The sequence below is a fragment of the Salmo trutta genome, chromosome 4 (genome assembly GCF_901001165.1).
Source record: "Salmo trutta chromosome 4, fSalTru1.1, whole genome shotgun sequence".
In the NCBI taxonomy this organism is placed as follows: domain Eukaryota; kingdom Metazoa; phylum Chordata; class Actinopteri; order Salmoniformes; family Salmonidae; genus Salmo; species Salmo trutta.
The window spans coordinates 61,553,208-61,571,710 of NC_042960.1; the positions used below are offsets into that span (position 1 = coordinate 61,553,208).

General features: G+C 42.7%; 2 protein-coding genes across 4 annotated transcripts; one reads left to right on the forward strand and one right to left on the reverse strand.

The window, feature by feature from the left end:
• Positions 1–100: 100 nt before the first annotated feature.
• On the forward strand, positions 101–7,890 carry hdhd5 (haloacid dehalogenase like hydrolase domain containing 5). Its single transcript, XM_029751634.1, has 8 exons — positions 101–460; positions 2,942–3,145; positions 4,130–4,242; positions 5,120–5,213; positions 5,390–5,423; positions 5,505–5,679; positions 5,792–5,980; positions 6,130–7,890. Exons 1-8 carry the CDS (start codon positions 347–349, stop codon positions 6,539–6,541), a joined length of 1,335 nt encoding a protein of 444 aa, XP_029607494.1. The 5' UTR covers positions 101–346; the 3' UTR covers positions 6,542–7,890.
• Positions 7,891–7,945: 55 nt separating this feature from the next.
• rab19 (RAB19, member RAS oncogene family) lies at positions 7,946–11,876 on the reverse strand. Of its 3 annotated transcripts, none has more exons than XM_029751637.1 (5): positions 11,774–11,876; positions 10,805–10,891; positions 9,956–10,144; positions 9,175–9,358; positions 7,946–8,964 (listed from the first exon to the last, which is right to left on the reverse strand). In XM_029751637.1, exons 3-5 carry the CDS (start codon positions 10,028–10,030, stop codon positions 8,696–8,698), a joined length of 528 nt encoding a protein of 175 aa, XP_029607497.1. In that variant the 5' UTR covers positions 10,031–10,144; positions 10,805–10,891; positions 11,774–11,876; the 3' UTR covers positions 7,946–8,695. The 3 variants fall into 3 exon arrangements, with proteins under 3 accessions (XP_029607497.1, XP_029607496.1, XP_029607495.1); XM_029751636.1 differs by lacking the exon at positions 11,774–11,876 and adding an exon at positions 10,982–11,139; XM_029751635.1 differs by lacking the exons at positions 10,805–10,891; positions 11,774–11,876 and adding an exon at positions 10,681–10,798 and having other exon boundaries at positions 9,956–10,578.
• Between the last annotated feature and the right edge of the window lie 6,627 nt (positions 11,877–18,503).

Here is an 18,503-nt window from a genome sequence, read left to right on the forward strand (position 1 = left end):
ATCAAAATCTCTAAATCGAAACTTTATTTTAGGAAAGAAAGTCCATTGGCTCAATTCGGTGTAGACATCGTCACTTCCATAAATGTGAGATGTGCGCAAGCGCGGTATGTGTTAACACTGACGGAAAGCAAGCTGGCCAAAGCGTGGCCGTCTTATTCATATGGCAGCTTGCTATCAACTTTAGAGATGGCACACTTTTCACTTTCTATTGTCGTGTATGATATAGCTAGCTATGTAGTTCCTAGAGCTAGTTAGTGCTTGGTAGTGTGTAACGTTACTGCTGTTGTGTTTTTGACTGTAGTGATTGTTTTAGTTAGCTTAAGCTTGCTAGCTAACGTTAGAGGAAATGGCAGAGTTACTGCAAAGATGTAACGTTTTGAAATTTGGTTGGCGACTCCTGAAATCAAGTCACGCAGGAGCAGGCAAACCACTTTACATCTCATCACAGAGTTTCAGCAATGTAAGTCGAATGTTTCATTGTTGATTCTGGCTCGTTTATAGTTAGTTAGCTAACTAATTACCGTAATCAAACTTTGATTCAAAGTGTGGTCACTATTCACATTCCAGATAGTTAGCTACAAATCTCCGTTTCAAACGCACCGTTTTCCAATCTGGTGATTTTTGATATTGGTTTACCATGCACATGCCATTGACTGAATATTTTCATCCGAGTTGGCAAGATTAGCTAGACAGTTTCCCATGTGACACCTTTACACTTAGCTGTAATTAATTAGCCACAGTGCCTGCCAAGCCTGTGTCCTAAAAATACCCCTCCCAACCGGCTGAAACTTGAAAGAGCTGGTTGACAGGGACATAAAATAGTAGATGTAAACACACCACTAGGATGCAGTCTGTCTTTACCTGTCCTGTCCTTGGCTTGGACAACACTTTTACAGAAGGGGACCAGTTCAGGACATTGCTGTCGAGTTGTTTAACAGTTTGGTTGGTATCACTGCAGACTAATCCCACTACTAACCCACTTTAAAGGCCTACCATAAAGAAAATGAGGGTGGTCCAGCATGAAGGCCTAAGGCCTATACACATACAAGGATGCAAGACCATTACCTTAAACCATCGTCTCAAATAGAGGTCGACCGATTGTGATTTTTCAACGCCGATACCAATACCGATTATTGGAGGACCAAAAAATGTCGATACCGATTAATCGGCTGATTTAAAAAATAAAAAAAACATTTTTACTTTTTTAAAATTTATTATAATGTATTTATTTGTAATGACAATTGCAACAATACTGAATGAACACTTATTTTAACTTAATACATCAATAAAATCAATTTAGCCTCAAATAAATAATGAAACATGTTCAATTTGGTTTAAATAATGCAAAAACAAAGTGTTGGAGAAGAAAGTAAAAGTGCAATATGTGGCATGTAAAAAAGCTAACGTTTAATTTCCTTGCTCAGAACATGAGAACATATGAAAGCTGGTGGTTCCTTTTAACATGAGTCTTCAATATTCCCAGGTAAGAAGTTTTAGGTTGTAGTTATTATAGGAATTATAGGACTATTTCTCTCTATACGATTTGTATTTTATATACCTTTGACTATTGGATGTTCTTTATAGGCACTTTAGTATTGCCAGTGTAACAGTATAGCTTCCGTCCCTCTCCTCGCTCCTACCTGGGCTCGAACCAGGAACACATCGACAACAGCCACCCTCGAAGCAGCGTTACCCATGCAGAGCAAGGGGAACAACTATTCCAAGTCTCAGAGCGAGTGACGTTTGAAACGCTATTAGCGCACACCCGGCTAACTAGCTAGCCATTTCACATCGGTTACACCAGCCTCATCTTGGGAGTTGATAGGCTTGAAGTCATAAACAGCGCAATGCATTGCGAAGGGCTGCTGGCGAAACGCACAAAAGTGCTGTTTTGAATGAATGCTTACGAGCCTGCTGCTGCCTATCATCGCTCAGTTAGATAGCTCTATCAAATCATAGACTTAATTATAACATAACACACAGAAATACGAGCCTTAGGTCATTAATATGGTCGAATCCGGAAACGATCATCTCGAAAACAAAACCTTTTTCCTGTCAGTGAAATACGGAACCGTTCCGTATTTTATCTAACGGGTGGCATCCCTAAGTCTAAATATTCCTGTTACATTGCCCAACCTTCAATGTTATGGCATAATTACGTAAAATTCTGGCAAATTAGTTCGCAACGAGCCAGGCGGCCCAAACTGTTGCATATACCCTGACTCTGCGTGCATTGAACGCTAGAGATGTGACACAATTTCATGTTAGCAGGCAATATTAACTAAATATGCAGGTTTAAGAATATATACTTGTTTATTGATTTTAAAGAAAGGCATTGATATTTATGGTTAGGTACATTGGTGCAACGACAGTGCTTTTTTCGCAAATGCGCTTGTTAAATCATCACCCGTTTGGCGAAGTAGGCTGTGATTCAATGATAAATTAACAGGCACCGCATTGATTATATGCAACGCAGGACACGTTAGATAAACTAGTAATATCATCAACCATGTGTAGTTAACTAGTGATTATGTTAAGATTGATAGTTTTTTATAAGAGAAGTTTAATGCTAGCTAGCAACTTACCTTGGCTTCTTGCTGCCCTCACGTAACAGGTAGTCAGCCTGCCATGCAGGCTCCTCGTGGAGTGCAATGTAAGGCAGGTGGTTAGAGCGTTGGACTAGTAACCGGAAGGTTGCAAAAACGAATCCCCCCTGAACAAGGCAGTTAACCCCCGTTCCTAGACCGTCATTGAAAATAAGAATGTGTTCTTAATCTGACTTGCCTAGTTATAAAGGTGTAAAAAAATAATTTTAAAAATCGGCAAATTGGTGGCCAAAAATACAGATTACCGATTGTTGTGAAAACTTGAAATCGGCCTTTAGTCTCAAAGGCCACTGAAGAAAGGCTGTACGTCACACACCATTCATCTGTCTCCACAGGGCCACAACTTGTTCGGGCTCCTCTTCGACATCGATGGGGTGCTAGTGCGGGGCCGCACACCCATCCCTGCAGCCAAACAGATCTTTAGGAGCTTGGTGGACCGGAAGGGGAAGTACAAAGTGCCTGTGGTGTTTGTGACCAACGCAGGGAACTCTATGAGGCAGACCAAAGCTGAACAACTGTCGCACCTGCTGGAAGTGGAAGTGAGGGATGCGTCATATTGTCATATAGCACCAAACAATCCTGTACTAAAATCTGGGTCATACTGACATCTCTCACCTTCTGGAGGTGGTCAGCGATGCATTTTGGTCATATTGAACCCAACAATCCTGGTCTAACATCTGGGTTATATTGTCATATTGCCCCCAACAATCCTGGACTAACATCTGGGTTATATTGTCATATTGCCCCCAACAATCCTGGACTAAAATCTGGGTTATATTGTCATATTGCACCCAACAATCCTCCACTAACATCTGGGTTATATTGTCATATTGCACCCAACAATCCTGGACTAACATCTGGGTTATATTGTCATATTGCCCCCAACAATCCTCCACTAACATCTGGGTTATATTGTCATATTGCACCCAACAATCCTCCACTAACATCTGGGTTATATTGTCATATTGCACCCAACAATCCTCCACTAACATCTGGGTTATATTGTCATATTGCCCCCAACAATCCTCCACTAACATCTGGGTTATATTGTCATATTGCCTCCAACAATCCTCCACTAACATCTGGGTTATATTGTCATATTGCCCCCAACAATCCTCCACTAACATCTGGGTTATATTGTCATATTGCCCCCAACAATCCTCCACTAACATCTGGGTTATATTGTCATATTGCCTCCAACAATCCTCCACTAACATCTGGGTTATATTGTCATATTGCACCCAACAATCCTGGACTAACATCTGGGTTATATTGTCATATTGCCTCCAACAATCCTCCACTAACATCTGGGTTATATTGTCATATTGCCTCCAACAATCCTGGACTAACATCTGGGTTATATTGTCATATTGCACCCAACAATCCTCCACTAACATCTGGGTTATATTGTCAAATTGCACCCAACAATCCTCCACTAACATCTGGGTCATGTTGCACCCAACAATCCTGCACTAACTGGTTCTGTGCTTTACTGATTGTTTTGCTTGTGTTTTCCCCCGCAGGTGTCTCCAGACCAGGTGATGCTGTCCCACAGTCCTTTGCGTATGTTCAGTCAGTATCACAACATGTGTGTGCTGGTGTCAGGCCAGGGCCCAGTGCTGGAGGTGGCTCATAAGTATCCTTACTAATCCCCAGGCAGAGCAGTGATCATGGGGGTGACTCTTTCCATGACATTTGAAGAGAGAGATTACCTATGTAACAGAGCAGCAGTGATAATTGGGAAGACGACTGAGATGTCTAGGAATATACACAACATTTCAGTAATTTAAAAGTGGTGACTAGCAATATACTATATATAGATTCAATCTCTATTGTCCTCTAAAAGGATATCCTTTCACAGCCAACTATGTCAAATGTACACTGAGATCAAAACTGATGGGCAGACTGTAATACAATAGAAGACATCTATTGAGCAAACTAAGTACACATTTGTTTTCCTGAGCCATTTACTAACCCAAGAAATATGAGGTCTTTGTATAGATTTTGTCTTGAGCTGTTTGGTAAACAGTAGGACAGTTTAAAGGGGAAATCTGCAGTTTAAACAATTACAGAGCCTCCCCCATTGTTGCAGTAAACAGCTGAGGGATGGGGCTGGAGAATTGTAACCACTCTGAAATTCATAGACAGTTTTTGATGCAAGGACTGACCATGATAATAAATTATAGTTTAAGTCATGTTTTGAGGCTTTAGTGTTTGTTTACAATGGCAAAGTTTACAAACAGTGGAGTAAAACAAGCCTCTATTTTGGGTTCTCATTGGGTAAGACAGTTGAAATAAGCTCATGAGTTATATTATTCAATAATTAATGGTTACATCATTAATTTAAAAGTCCAATAATTTAAAAGTATTATGTGCAGATTGTCCCTTAAATGCCAGGAAACCTTTTTAAATGCTCATTGTCGTGCTGCTCTCCCTCTATGAATGTGTTGCATTGTCTTGCTCTGTTTAATGTCCTGTTATTTTGAGTTTGACCTTAACCTATCCAACACCAGTCTGGGGTTTCAGAATGTTGTGACCATAGACATGCTGAGGGATGCCTATCCGCTTCAGGACATGGTGGATCACAACAGAAGACCCAAAGACATGGTGAGGGTTTAGTTGGAGGAGAAAGGGCGTGACTTGGGTTGTGTTCAGCAGGAACAAACTAATAATGGTATGAAAGAGGAGAATGGAGAGCTAAATTAGACGTTTTTGACGCATCAATTCTTATGCATTCACCATTTGTAACTTCAGCGTGTTTACAGTGTTGAATTATCTTACAGGTTCCACCAAGTAAAGAGTTACCCCCGATAGAAGGTAATGTATACAAATAAAACAAATATTTTGAAACTTACGGAAGATTGATTTGACTGACTGTCTTTAACGTTGTTTTTTTAGCCATCATTCTGTTTGGTGAGCCAGTCAGATGGGAGACCAACCTCCAGCTAATAATGGATGTGCTCTTAACCAATGGGAAGCCTGGGAATGCCCTGACAACACTGCAGTACCCTCACATTCCAGTGCTGGCCTGTAACATGGACCTGATGTGGGTGGCTGAGGCCAAGAACCCCAGGTGGGAACACACGCACTTCCACTCAGAGCATACCATCAAGGCAATTTAGGTCTTGTAGCCAAATTGTTGTAAACAACAGAACATGTGTGTTGTAAATATCCCTGTTTGCTAGGTTTGGTCACGGCATGTTTCTGGTGTGTCTGGAGAGTCTGTATAAGAAGGTGACTGGCTGTGAGCTGAAGTATGCAGCTCTGATCGGAAAGCCCAGTGTGGTGACCTATAACTATGCTGAGCTGCTCATCAGACAGCAGGCTGAGAGTCTGGGCTGGACTCAACCAGTGGAGAGACTCTACGCCATCGGGTGAGACTGCCTGCCTGGGTTACATACTGTTTACGCCATCTAGTGAGACTGCCTGCCCGCCCGGCATAGATACTGTTTCAATGTGTATATTCCATCTTGAGTAACTCAAGCCCCCTTAACACTCTGCCTTCCCTCCGTCTCTCCCTCAGTGACAACCCCATGGCAGACATCTACGGCGCCAACCTCTACAACCGCTACCTACAGTCCTGCCACCGCACCCGAGCCCTGATGCAGCTCGGAGGGGGGGAGCCTCAGAGCCAACCCCTGGAGGACCCCCACGAAATGACCTGTGCCGAGATGGGAGGGGTTACAGGGGCATACGGGGGCGAGGAGCCCCTCCCTGTGGGGTGCAGCTCCATCCTGGTGTGTACGGGGGTGTACAGCCGGGACCAGCAGGAACTGCCCCCTGACCCCAGGCATACGGTTACAGAGCATCGGATCTTCCACGGTCACAGGGACTTCCGCTTTGACCCCAACCTGACCCAGCCATCCTTCATGGTGCAGGATGTGAAGGAGGCTGTGGAGCTGGTGTTCCAGCAGGAGGGATGGCCTCTGGAGTAGGGGCCTGAGTCTCAATACTGTCCTGTCCCGTACCCTGGTCACAGCACTGCTTGCCAGGTCAATTAACAGCAGCTCAATGTCTGGGTCTCTGAGGTTGTATTTACACAGGCAGCCCAATTCTGATTTATTTTCTTATCTTTTTCAGATCTGATCCGATTGGTCAAAAGACAAATGAGTGGCAAGAAAATCTAAATTGTGCTGCCTGTGTAAACACAGCCTCTCTTTGGTTAGGACAGGGTCTAAGAGTTCACATAGACCCCTCTGTGACCAAGAAACTTCTAAACGTCCTCCTCAACCGCCTCACTCAGCCATGCTAGTACAGTCGCTCGAACAGCGAATTACATCACAAGTCTAGAATGTCCATGCACATTTACCAAACTGTACTGCCATTGAGATTTCCCTAACTTTTACATTTCTGTTGTGTGTCCTGTTCTAAGGAGTGTAGCATGCTGACTAGACCTGCCAAGTTCCATGCACGAACATTGCAAAATGTATGCATGTTATTTAATAATTTCATCCAAACTGCACGCGGGCGTAGTCAGGTGCTAAAATAGAACTTTCAACTCACTGAATGTGAGATTAACTAACTAGGTTTCCCCTTTTATCTGTGGTTTAATATTCGACTTTTGTATTTCAAAATGGGTAAATTCTACAATGATCCAGAAGAAGACCATATTTATTTCCTAGAACAAATTGGCTAGCGATAGCAAGCTAGCTAAATGTCTGTATTTCGACCTGTCCCCAAATGAATATAGTTGATTTTGGTATTTTAATCTGCGTCTCGTGGGGAGATTCAACATGTGCACCATGTTTGAATATGTAATGCTGTCTGTTGTGGCTATCATGACTGTTTTTGGCTTGATGAATAATATTCTTAGTGGACTGAATACATGAAATACACTGTTGATAGGCCATTTACTTTACTGTGATGGGTTAGCTTTTACAATATGTCTTTCTGCCATGTCTATCCAGGCTTGTTACAGAATCACAGGAACAACTTCATGCAAGTGACCAGTTTAAGTCCAGGAATGTTCTTTGATAGACTCCACAATTGATGCAAGGCTAGTTGTTCCATTTACCATGAACTAAACAGGTGCTACATATGACTGTTCAAGTAACGTTTGGATCGTCTTACAACAGCCATTAGCATGTGAAGGCAGGCCGTTGTGGGGATGTAAAGCATTTTGTGCTATTTTTTATGGGATTGTTAGTGTTTTATGCAGGGATGTCAACATTTTTAGCTATGTTCAATTGGCCAAAAGTTCTGAGGGAAAGACATGTGACTGTGGAATTGTCATAAATGCAACACTGTATTTGACAAACGGAAGGACAGTAAAGTGTTCACAGGAGTGTTCATTCTTTCTCTCCCGGTTGTGGAAATTCAGTACTGAGAGAGACTTGGTCATTTCTTCAAACAATGATCTTTATTTAATGTAATAATGAGACCGTTAGACAATGCAGTTCATATAGCTAATACCCAGAATGCTTGGTTCCACCCCTCCCATATAGATTGGGGGGGCACCATGAGCCACTTTGGGCTCATCCTGTCTTTATCTTAACCCCTGACCCTGGCCTAATTTCCCAGGCCAGGATGTCTTTATCCTACTCCTCTTTAACAGTTACAACCTCCCCACATCCTGTCCCTGGAAGGCCAGCTGTAGGTTTTATCACTGGGAAGCTAGAGTGGACACCATAAAACTCAGCATTAGCAGGACAGAAATATCTCACTATTTAAGTAAATAATTGTTACATATCCAACAAATAAGGTGAATACATAATTCCCCCCATGTACAATAAACCACAGGTGGCAAGGGATACTTTTAACATTAAGTACTGGTGACAATAAGTGTTTGACTACTGGCAGCCATGTTTAACCTACTGGTAAACTTCTGAAAGTCTAAAGTTAAAACTTCAGTGGCAGTGATAGTCGCCATCATCAGTAGAGTACTCGTATCACATCCACACAATATAGTACACTCATCCCCTATCCCAAGACACTACTTGCCAGCACCTGTAGATGTAAGCAGTCGAAAACGAGTGGGCTTTGTGGCTTTACATCTACAAGGGCAAATGTCAAGGGGCTGTGTAGGCAATGTTGATTCCAGACAAGTTATCAGCACCACAAACCCTCTCCCACGCTTCCTGTCAATTCTCTCAACAACATGACTTCCTGTCTGTAGGATCGGAGCCATGGATTGGATGGGCGTTTGGGAAAAAGTGTGGTGAGGCCTGTGAGTGTTGGTCTGTGAGGGCGAGGCCGTTTCTCACCATCAGCTCCTGGGCCATGAGCATGAAGGCTGCCTCCACATTCTGGGCCTCCTTCGCAGAGGTCTCCAGGGCAGCCAGCGCACCCTTCCCCTCTGCCAGGGTACAGGCATCCTCAAACAGCACCTGTCTCTCCGACTGCCTGTCTGACTTGTTCCCTAGGAGAGAAGAGCAAAGGAAGTTACAGAAGGAAATTTGTCTTTCTATTTTAGTTTCTATTGATGAATGTTTGGAAGAAAGTTGGTGTCAGACATTTCTCTCACCCGCCAGAAGATGAGCACCACATCTGTTATGTCATTAACAACTTAAGTAGGCTTTTTAACAGAGTTTATATAAAGCCATGTGTTCCCTGTGTCTCTCCCACCCACCAATGAGGATGAGCACAACGCTTGCAGCCCCATCTTGTTCCACTTCCTGGATCCAGTGTGTCAAAGAGTCAAAAGTTGGCCGGCGTGTGATATCGTAGGCCACTATGGCGCCGTGGGCGCTGCGGTAATAACTCTGGGTGATCGAGCGGAAACGTTCCTGTCCAGCTGTGTCCCACACCTGCAGCTGAGGAGACGAGACGACACACACTTCAGCTGGAGAATGCACACACACTACACTAATTCCTTACACACACTCAGCTAAGGAACAAAGTGTCCGTTGAAAAACCACCCCTAGCACTTTCCCCAAGATCGGTGAACAATTCCCCTAAGCACATTGGAAGGCCAGCTGAAGACATCACCATATTGCTTACACCTATCCAGTCGCTTCGGCAAACACTTAACAGGGAAGGGACTGTGGGTTGTTTATTTACTTCTATTTGTCACTAATTTATGGACAAGATGTTAAGGTCCAAAATCATCTCCCTTCCCTCTTTCAAATACACAGACAAACATGCACCTAGGAAAACATACCGTTCACACACTCAATTGTAGTCATTTGACGTACACCCACAAAATACACAGCGGGGCGATCAAATGTTAGTTAGACCAACCCTCTCATTTTGACTATGAATACAGCAGAGGCAGAAGGATTTGCACTGTGTAAAGACAGTTGCGCTAGCTAGGCCTATTGACAAAACTGAAATAATGACACAGCAAAGACAACATGTCCTGTACTTACTGATTATCCTAGAAAAATAGAGAATGTACGCATGCACCTTACCTTGACCTTCCTGCCATTGATGAGCATGGTTCTGACGGTGAAATCCACCCCGATAGTGTTCTGCTGTGTCTCCATGAAGACACCAGACTTAAATCTCTGGACCACGCAGGTCTTCCCCACGTCCGAGTCTCCCACCAGGACAATCTTAAAGAGGAAGTCGAAGGAGTCGTCCTGCTCCGGCACAGAGGACTGCATGGTAAGGGATCACCACAGGGCCAGTCAGACACCACTAAACTAGGGCCAGGTTGAGATGCCCTGCAGCAGTGACAGAACTGGTTCTCTACTCCGTACGTTGTTAGATGCATCAATAACAGTTGAAACTGTTGACGGAGATTGGTCACATCCTACTCAGAAACATAGGGAGAACTCTTCCTCAAGCGGAGCTAAAGAAGTACATGAATATTTCCTACTTGAACTGTGTCCCTTTTACTCAGAGTGTCTTGGGGAACTGAATAAACAAAAAATAAATGGTAGTTACGCAGAAAATACATTGCTGAAAAAGTATTGAAGATAAGGGTTCAGTAGTCTGTCCTCTACAAGTGTTCCCTACTCGGCACCACTTCAGGTATTTCCTCAGGTGAGCTCATTACACACTACATAAAATGTTGACCTCCCAACAGATTCTGTCAAAGTAGAAACAACATCACATATAACATGTTATTCCTCAATGTGCTGGAACTTTTTATTTACATTTAGGATAGGTTGTATACATCCAAATCACTCACATTCTTTGTGCTCATTCCTCCAACTGCTTCCCTGTGCAGTTAGTGTACTTGTGCCTCTCATACCATATCCCTCTACTGTTGTTCTCCCCACTCTCATTGGTTCACAGACCGCTAAGGTTCACTCCTTTCCTGGCAGGTGCGAATTTCAGTTGCTTGGCCACCTGCACCGCTGCATCTTGGGAGTTTTAGTTTTCTAGGCAAGGTCCAGGGTCTGTGAGGACAGGAAGGAGGAATTAGTCAGTGAAGTTTCTTGTTTATCAGTCGCAGCGGTCACATCTAAGACTTGTCTCTGGGTGCTTACAAGGTTCACTACTGTAGGTACACATCCTTCAACAAAGGGAATCACTCCTCCTATAGCTGCTCCTGGAGAAATGGAAATAACTCTTGTCTCGACAGGTGTCATTTGGACCCCAGCTGCATATAAAACACTGAGAAACGCACACACAGGAAGACAGAGACACATGGGCTGCCCCTCTATCACTATTTGCCACCTCCTGACTGCCGTCAACTAACCCATTCCAGTGCATTCAGAACCACACGATAAAGGCTAAGTATAGAGCAGGCAAAAACACAAGACAAACACTTAGGCATTTACCAGTAAACATCTTGGGGGGGGGGGAGATCAGATAGATTGTAGCTTCCATCAATGTAATTGTCTGCATCATTTCCAATACTGTATATATATATATATATATATATATATATATATATATATTTCCCTTCATTATTTTCCCCAAAACCTACCACCCCTCCCCTAATGGGAGTAAACTAATGGACAACAACACTTAGGCTTCTACTTCCAGCATATACATACTATATACATTTTACGGACATAGTATATTTTACAAAAGTTATATTTTGTTTGTTTTTAATCCCATTCTTTAGCTACCCTCAACCCCTCCCATCTATATCTGATGAGCATCCAGTTTTGATTTCTATTTACCATATATTTTTAACTGTGCTGTTCAACAAAAGTTCTGAACCTATTTGCATTAACGGACCCAGTATATTTTACATTAGTTATCTTGTTATTTTTAGACATCTTGTTAATGAGGGTTGATTTAATTTACTCTGTGTAATGAATCCATTTTACCTCAAACCATACAATGACCTCTCAGGGAGATGTTAAGTGGAATGATGAAGAGTCTGTTCTGGAAGTCAGAGACCCCCTCTTCTTCCTCTCTCTACCCACACACTGGTTCGTTGTCATCTCAGCCCACAGAAGCACATGGCAAAGCTGGACACAGAACAATGCATGTGAGTGTGAAAGGCACTGTGCACCATGGCTGGCCACCATTTTGTTCTTCAGTGTGTGTCACATGATGGTTCCACATTAAGCACCGAAGCCTGAGGAATGTTTATCTTTCACCCTCTGACACCATATCTCCTGTTATTGGCTACACACACACACATCCTACTATTGACTACATGCACACAAACACCCACCCACTGACAACATATCTCCTGTTATTGGCTACACACACACATCCTACTATTGACTACATGCACACAAACACCCACCCACTGACACCATATCTCCTGTTATTGACTAATATTCTACAGCTCTCTACTGATGTCACCATGTTAGCATTTTTGTTAGCATTTTTTTCCCACTGTATCTGAGAAATACAGTTTGGGGGGAATTCAGACCGGAGTTAAGCGTGCGTAAATGGAACTTCTTTCCCTTTTTATTAACAATTTTTTTTATACAGGTATTCTGACCTTGAGTTTTATTATGGGCAACGCATGTGTCAGCCAGGTATTCATTTGGGGTGGAGATTGCAGAAATTGAGGTGTGGCAGAGGTGTGTCTACAGATACGCTGTATTCTGACCTTGACTTAATTCCCTTAATTCCCTCTTAATTCCCTCACAAAGTGTATATGACACAATGAACAACCCTAAACAAGGTGAAGACCGTTATGTTACCTCGTGGGCAGCCGGGTGCCTTGGGACTGGGTCGACTCTTGTGCTGAGCACAAAGCCATTTGTTAAACTTCCCCTGTGCTCTCTGTCTGCACTCCCTCTACTGGCTGCCTCCTCCTGTTACAACAAGCGCTCCAACCTCAGTACCGGAGCATCTCATACTCGTTTCCATGGAAACCAAAACTATGTCCTCAGAAACATTCAAACCCTGGTTCAAATTAACATTTACAGGAATTTGCCTTGCGTTAATTCAATTCCACAAGTTCATATAAACTTGTATTCAGAGTAACAAACTGCTGTATGCTTCAATAACATGCTTTAGTTGTGTGTTGTTGCTGATTAGTTAGCATGAGAGAGAAAATGGGAATATTTAGCAAATGGCTAGCATGTCGATCTCTTCTAAGAACTGCAGGCTAATGTAGAGAGCAAAGCAACAAAACATTTCCAAGATTTTCATTAGTTTTCCTCTTTTTCCATTCTTACAGTTAACGGTTCTGAATAATTATATGAATAATTCCACACCTACATTCTCTCTGTATTTTCTCCAGGTTCTTCCTCTGTAACCACTCTCTGTACTTCTCTGCTTTCTTTTCACTCTCCCTCTGCATCTCCTTCTGCTCCTTGCTCTCCTTCAGCTGTTTCTCCTGGAGATGGCAAACAATAACACAAAAATTACTCCCACCTTTAGGTGCCCAGATACTGTACGCATCAGAAAGCACACAAATTGCACAGTTCCTCTCTGGGATTGTGTTAATAAAGAAAGTCGCTCTTCATCTGAAACCACTCCTGAATCTCCTCCTCCACCACCTTCTTCTTCTGCTCCCTCTCCGGTTCCTCATTCCTCTCCTTCAGTAGGCGCTCCATGTGGAGACATTTGAGACCCTAATTTACAGAACTGAAAATATCAATAATTATCGACAACTAAATTATCAAATTCTAACTCAAATCAAACAGGAGTTGCCGAACCGAAGAAGAAACTAAAAAGATATGGCAGTGCACCTCTGCTTTCTTTTTGCTCCTCTTTGGCTTTGTAGACCAGCCACCTCTCCCATGCAGAGAGATGCCTCTGGATCCTCCGCCTCGGTCACTGCTGTCCTCTCTGGGGGCTTCTGTGGTGGATCATGTTTCCATGGCAAAAATGAAAACACAAAGCAGACAGACTCTTTGGTCCTTTAAAAACCTGATTGCTGTATGTAAAATATTGTGTGCTATAGCTTGGAAAATAAATACATTTAACTCTGGATGACAACATAATGCTTTTTGTTTCCAACATTAGGGTTGTTTTCCTAAATAAGTTATATCCGCTTCATGTTTTATTTCCTTGCCACGATACTAACGAGTATCGCCATACTGGTATCGCCCCGGCCCTAATGGATTGCTGTCATACGTTATCCATATACTGCTTACAGGGTAAGGAAACCAATGTCACATTTTGTCATTTGGGTGAACTATCCCCTTACTTGTTGATGAGGGGATCAACCCTAGCTAAACAGCAGGTGGTGCTAATGACAATTTAGCTCATTTTCTGCTGAGTCAAGTTGGGTAATACTGCTCTTGTACACCAACCATATCTGATGGGTGAGAGGGGTCTGGCGTCTTTACTCTGTGTGGCTGAGGTGTCTATCTGATGGGCGTGGTGAACTGCAGACAGGTCCTCATCACTCTCATAGCTGTTGTGGTGGTAAATGGGGGAGAGCAGAGGGTAGGAGGCATCGCGTACTGAGTCATAGTCCACACTTTTGGATCGGTGCAGTTCCCTGCCACTGTCCTCGTACATCTTCAGAGGAGTTCAGCTTAAACTCCTGGAAGCGGAGGCAGGGAAGCTTGACATCTTCCCCCCTGTTATCATACAAACAAATGACTTGAGCTAAGAAAGAGCACAATACATTTTTTATTTTGTGGATCCTCTTGCTGATGTATTGTGCAGTCACAGAGAAGGAAATTAGTTAGAGTTTAAACAATTTGATAAAATATAAATGTCAGCAACAAAGCAAATCTATGCAAAGGGGATCCTAAAACTGAACAGCAGTAATTAATTTTAATCTAGCGAGCATCATGTACATGGCTACTTGAAAATGTACAGACCAGACAGCCAAATCAGAGCTTCAAAGACCCACCAGCTTGACCACACATTAGTAAAGTTATCCAAGCTATTTGCAGGGCTGAACAGCCCTAGCAAGCCTAGCAGACTGTTGTTGAACATGTTTAGGATTAATTACTGTAAAAGGCTCAGACAGCTAATCCTCTGGCACTAGCTTCCCTTGGCTAGTTAGCTATCTAGCTAGGTAGCACGTTTGCCAGTTAGCAAATGAGCTAGTTACTTAGTTAGCTAGCTATGTGTGCAATTTCCTGCTTTGCTTTGTCTCAGCCTCCAGTATCTATGCTGCAATAGTCTATGTGCCAGGGGGCTAGGGTCAGTCTGTCCAATCTGGTGAAATTATCCTTGTCCAATCTGGTGTCCTGTGTGAATTTAAGTACACTCCCTCTAATCCCATCTGTTACAGATTCAGGTATCCTGTGAGTATTTGTTTTTTTCTCCTTCTGCCCTAGTCACAGGTGGCAGTCATCAGTTGCCAATCACTCATCAATCTGAAGACACACCTCCTCCTCCTGATTTCCCTTACCCAATCACATTCCCTTTCCCTTGGTTTAAAAACCCAGTCGTTGTTTTCCTAAACTCTCTCTCCCTGGATTGAGCTATTATCTCTGTTTGTTTTGGTGCCTACATCTCACTTTGTCTATTATCCTGTGAGTATGTATGGTTGTGTGGGAAAAGTAGATACCGAGACAAGTCGCCCATGGGCATACATTACCCGTAGGAAAACATTGTCTAAGAATCCTAGTTAGAACTGGGTGGTAAACCCACTGTATTTTATTGGTTAGTTAGCTAGCGGTTATTGAAGCAAGTAAGACTAGCTTAGGGGGTTTTGGATATTTATTATTTCTTTCCTTGGGTCCAGCTCAGCCCCTTTTTCCCACACCCCATTTACCGTGTGTTTAAAATAAACCCGAAGTGTTTGACGGTAGGTTTAAGTTGTCTGTGGATTTCTTTTAGTTCTCACTTCCTTTTTACTGTTATGTTTTGCATGAGATATGTTACGGGTCTAATTTCCATCCCCCCTAGACTGCAGGGCCAAAGGGGATCGTAACATCTATGAACGTTTGAAGAACGATCTGGCCTTAACTCTTATACAGTGGTGATTTTTAGAATGTAAATCTAAAAATATATTTTGATGCATGCCAGCAAAGCCACTACACACACAACCCTAAACAATACATTAATTGCACTATAACGGTGACAAGCGGTGCCCACAAACTGTTGGGGCCTATATAAAGCTGTCCCAACAGCAGTCCAAACACCTTACCACTGCTACACCTGGCTATCAGAGGAGACTTGTCTGGCAGCAAAACAGTTCATTCAGCCTCATTTACTGCCTTTAAAAAACATAGCTGATATGGCTGACTTGCTTAAACAAATGTGGTTTCTACTGACAATTGAGATGTACAAACTATGGCATAAGGGGACGAAGAGCAGATGAGGCAATCCGTAATTTCGATTAAGATATTCATAAGCGAGCTAGAACGGACATAGTCAGTATAACTATTTGTTCAGCACTTTTGAAATGTACAGTGACAGAATTCAGAACATGGGCCGTTCTTACAATATTCTCCCTGTACAGAACAGTAGGATGAATAAAGGAGGCATATCAGCAGACAATGAAAGCTCTTACAATATTCGATGATGACATTCCTCTAAAACAGGCAATAGGCTACATGTGCACCACCAAGTCAGAACAGTAGCCTAAATTATGAGGGGAAAATGGTCCAAATTATAATGGTGAGGCACATGGGCTACTAACAGTATACAATTAGTATTACTTTCTTAGCTACAGTATACATATCTCCCTGGCATACTACATAATTTATGCAGTAGCAAATACATTTTTGGACTCACTGTGCTCACTTGAACTGGAAGGTGGCACGGCCGTCCAAATTTTGTCATCAAAGTCTTATTCTCTGGAATTATGGTGCTTTCAAGACAATTTATTTTTGTTCACCTTTATTTAACTAGGCAAGGCAGTTAAGAACAAATTCTTATTTACAATGACGGCCTACCCCGGCCAAACTCCGACGACGCTGGGCCAATTGTGCTCCACCCTATGGAACTCCCAATCACGGCCAGATGTGATACAGCCTGGATTTAAACTTAGACCGCTGCGCCACTTGGGGGCCAACAACTTGACGTAAGGGATCTTCAGGTCAGAACTCTAGAAAGAGGCCCGAACTTGGAATTCTGAGTTGGATGAGAGTTCAAAACTTATTTTCCCAGTTGTCTTGAACACACTGAGGTCTGAGAGATTTCACAGTTTCCAGTTGTTTTGAACACGGCAGAAATTATGCTGGATCGACAGCATGGCTAATGTTGAATGTTTGTCCTTTTAAGCTTGGAAAAGAGACCCTTAAACCAAGATTTGGACCACACACTCACTCCACTGAATAGCAGGCTAGTGATTGCTTTGCTTGCAGTTTTTATTTAACTAGGCAAGTCAGTTAAGAACAAATTCTTATTTACAATGACGGCCTAGGAACAGTGGGTTAACTGCCTTGTTCAGGGGCAGAACGACAGATTCTTACCTTGTCAGCTCAGGGATTCGAGGTTAGCAACCCTTCACTTACTGGCACAACGATCTAACCACTAGGCTACCTGCAGTCCCGAATCAGTTAGCCACTGATTCCTTCCAAACCACTCACTGTTGAATTTCCAAGTTGTTGTGTAATGTTTGGTGAGCTCCGATACGTTTTACCTATAATTTATCTTCATATGAAAAGGATTGAAAAGGATTTGCCAGTAGATTGTAGATTGTTGACTTGATTCATGATTCATGATGATGACTGCTAGCTTTTGTTAGCTAAGATTTTGCAAGTATGACGTTGATATAATGAGTCCAATCAAAGCTATGGTAGATATATGACGTCATTATATCTGTGGCCAATGTCCTTGGGTCTTCTTGGTTGGGCACTTCTGATGTAACTGTATGGCAGCACCCAAGGGGCTTGACTTTTCCATTTTGCGGTGACAGAACACTAAGCCAATCATGGCTGCTCCACCATCACAGAAAGCACTGAGCTAGGCTGAAACACCTGTATTTTGGAGCTTCCTTACTCAAGAAAGCAAGAGACCATTGACCATGAGGCATGTAATTATTGCCTAAATAACATGCAAAACATGCAATAGGGCTCAAAACAGGTGGGGCACTCAACTGCCCCGAATGACGGGTCGCTTTTATAATCTCCACTAGGCACAGCCAGAAGAGGACTGGCCACCCCTCAGAGCCTAGTTCCGCTCTAGGTAGCCTTTCTAAGGAGTTTTTCCTAGCCACTGTTGTTCTACATCTGCATTGCTTGCAGTTGTGGTTTTAGGCTGGATTTCTGTAAAAACACTTTGTGACATCTGCTGGTGTAAAAAGGGATTTATAAATACATTTTATTTAATCTGAAATGACATCGAGGACTATCTAAGAAACATTTGGATGGTTCTCTTTCCTTCTGATTACTTGGTTGTGATTACAAACAATTTATTTTCCCATGATACGCCACGCAATGTCTAGCCAATCACCAACGCGGAGCGCGACGCTCCGTGTTGACGCTGTGCGGTGACCACAGCGACATCATGAAGCGAGGGTTGTTACCACAACCACAAAGTTAAAATTGGCTATAGTGAAAAGGTACTTTTCGATCTTACTTTAAGGTTAGAGCATATGGTTAGCAGTGTGGTTAAAATTAGAGTTAAGATTAGGTGACAAATCATATGTTAAGAAGATAAATTGTAGAAATAGGCGGGGTTTAGTCAGAATTCTGACTTTGTGGCTGTGGTAACTAGTGACGATTTTATTTTATT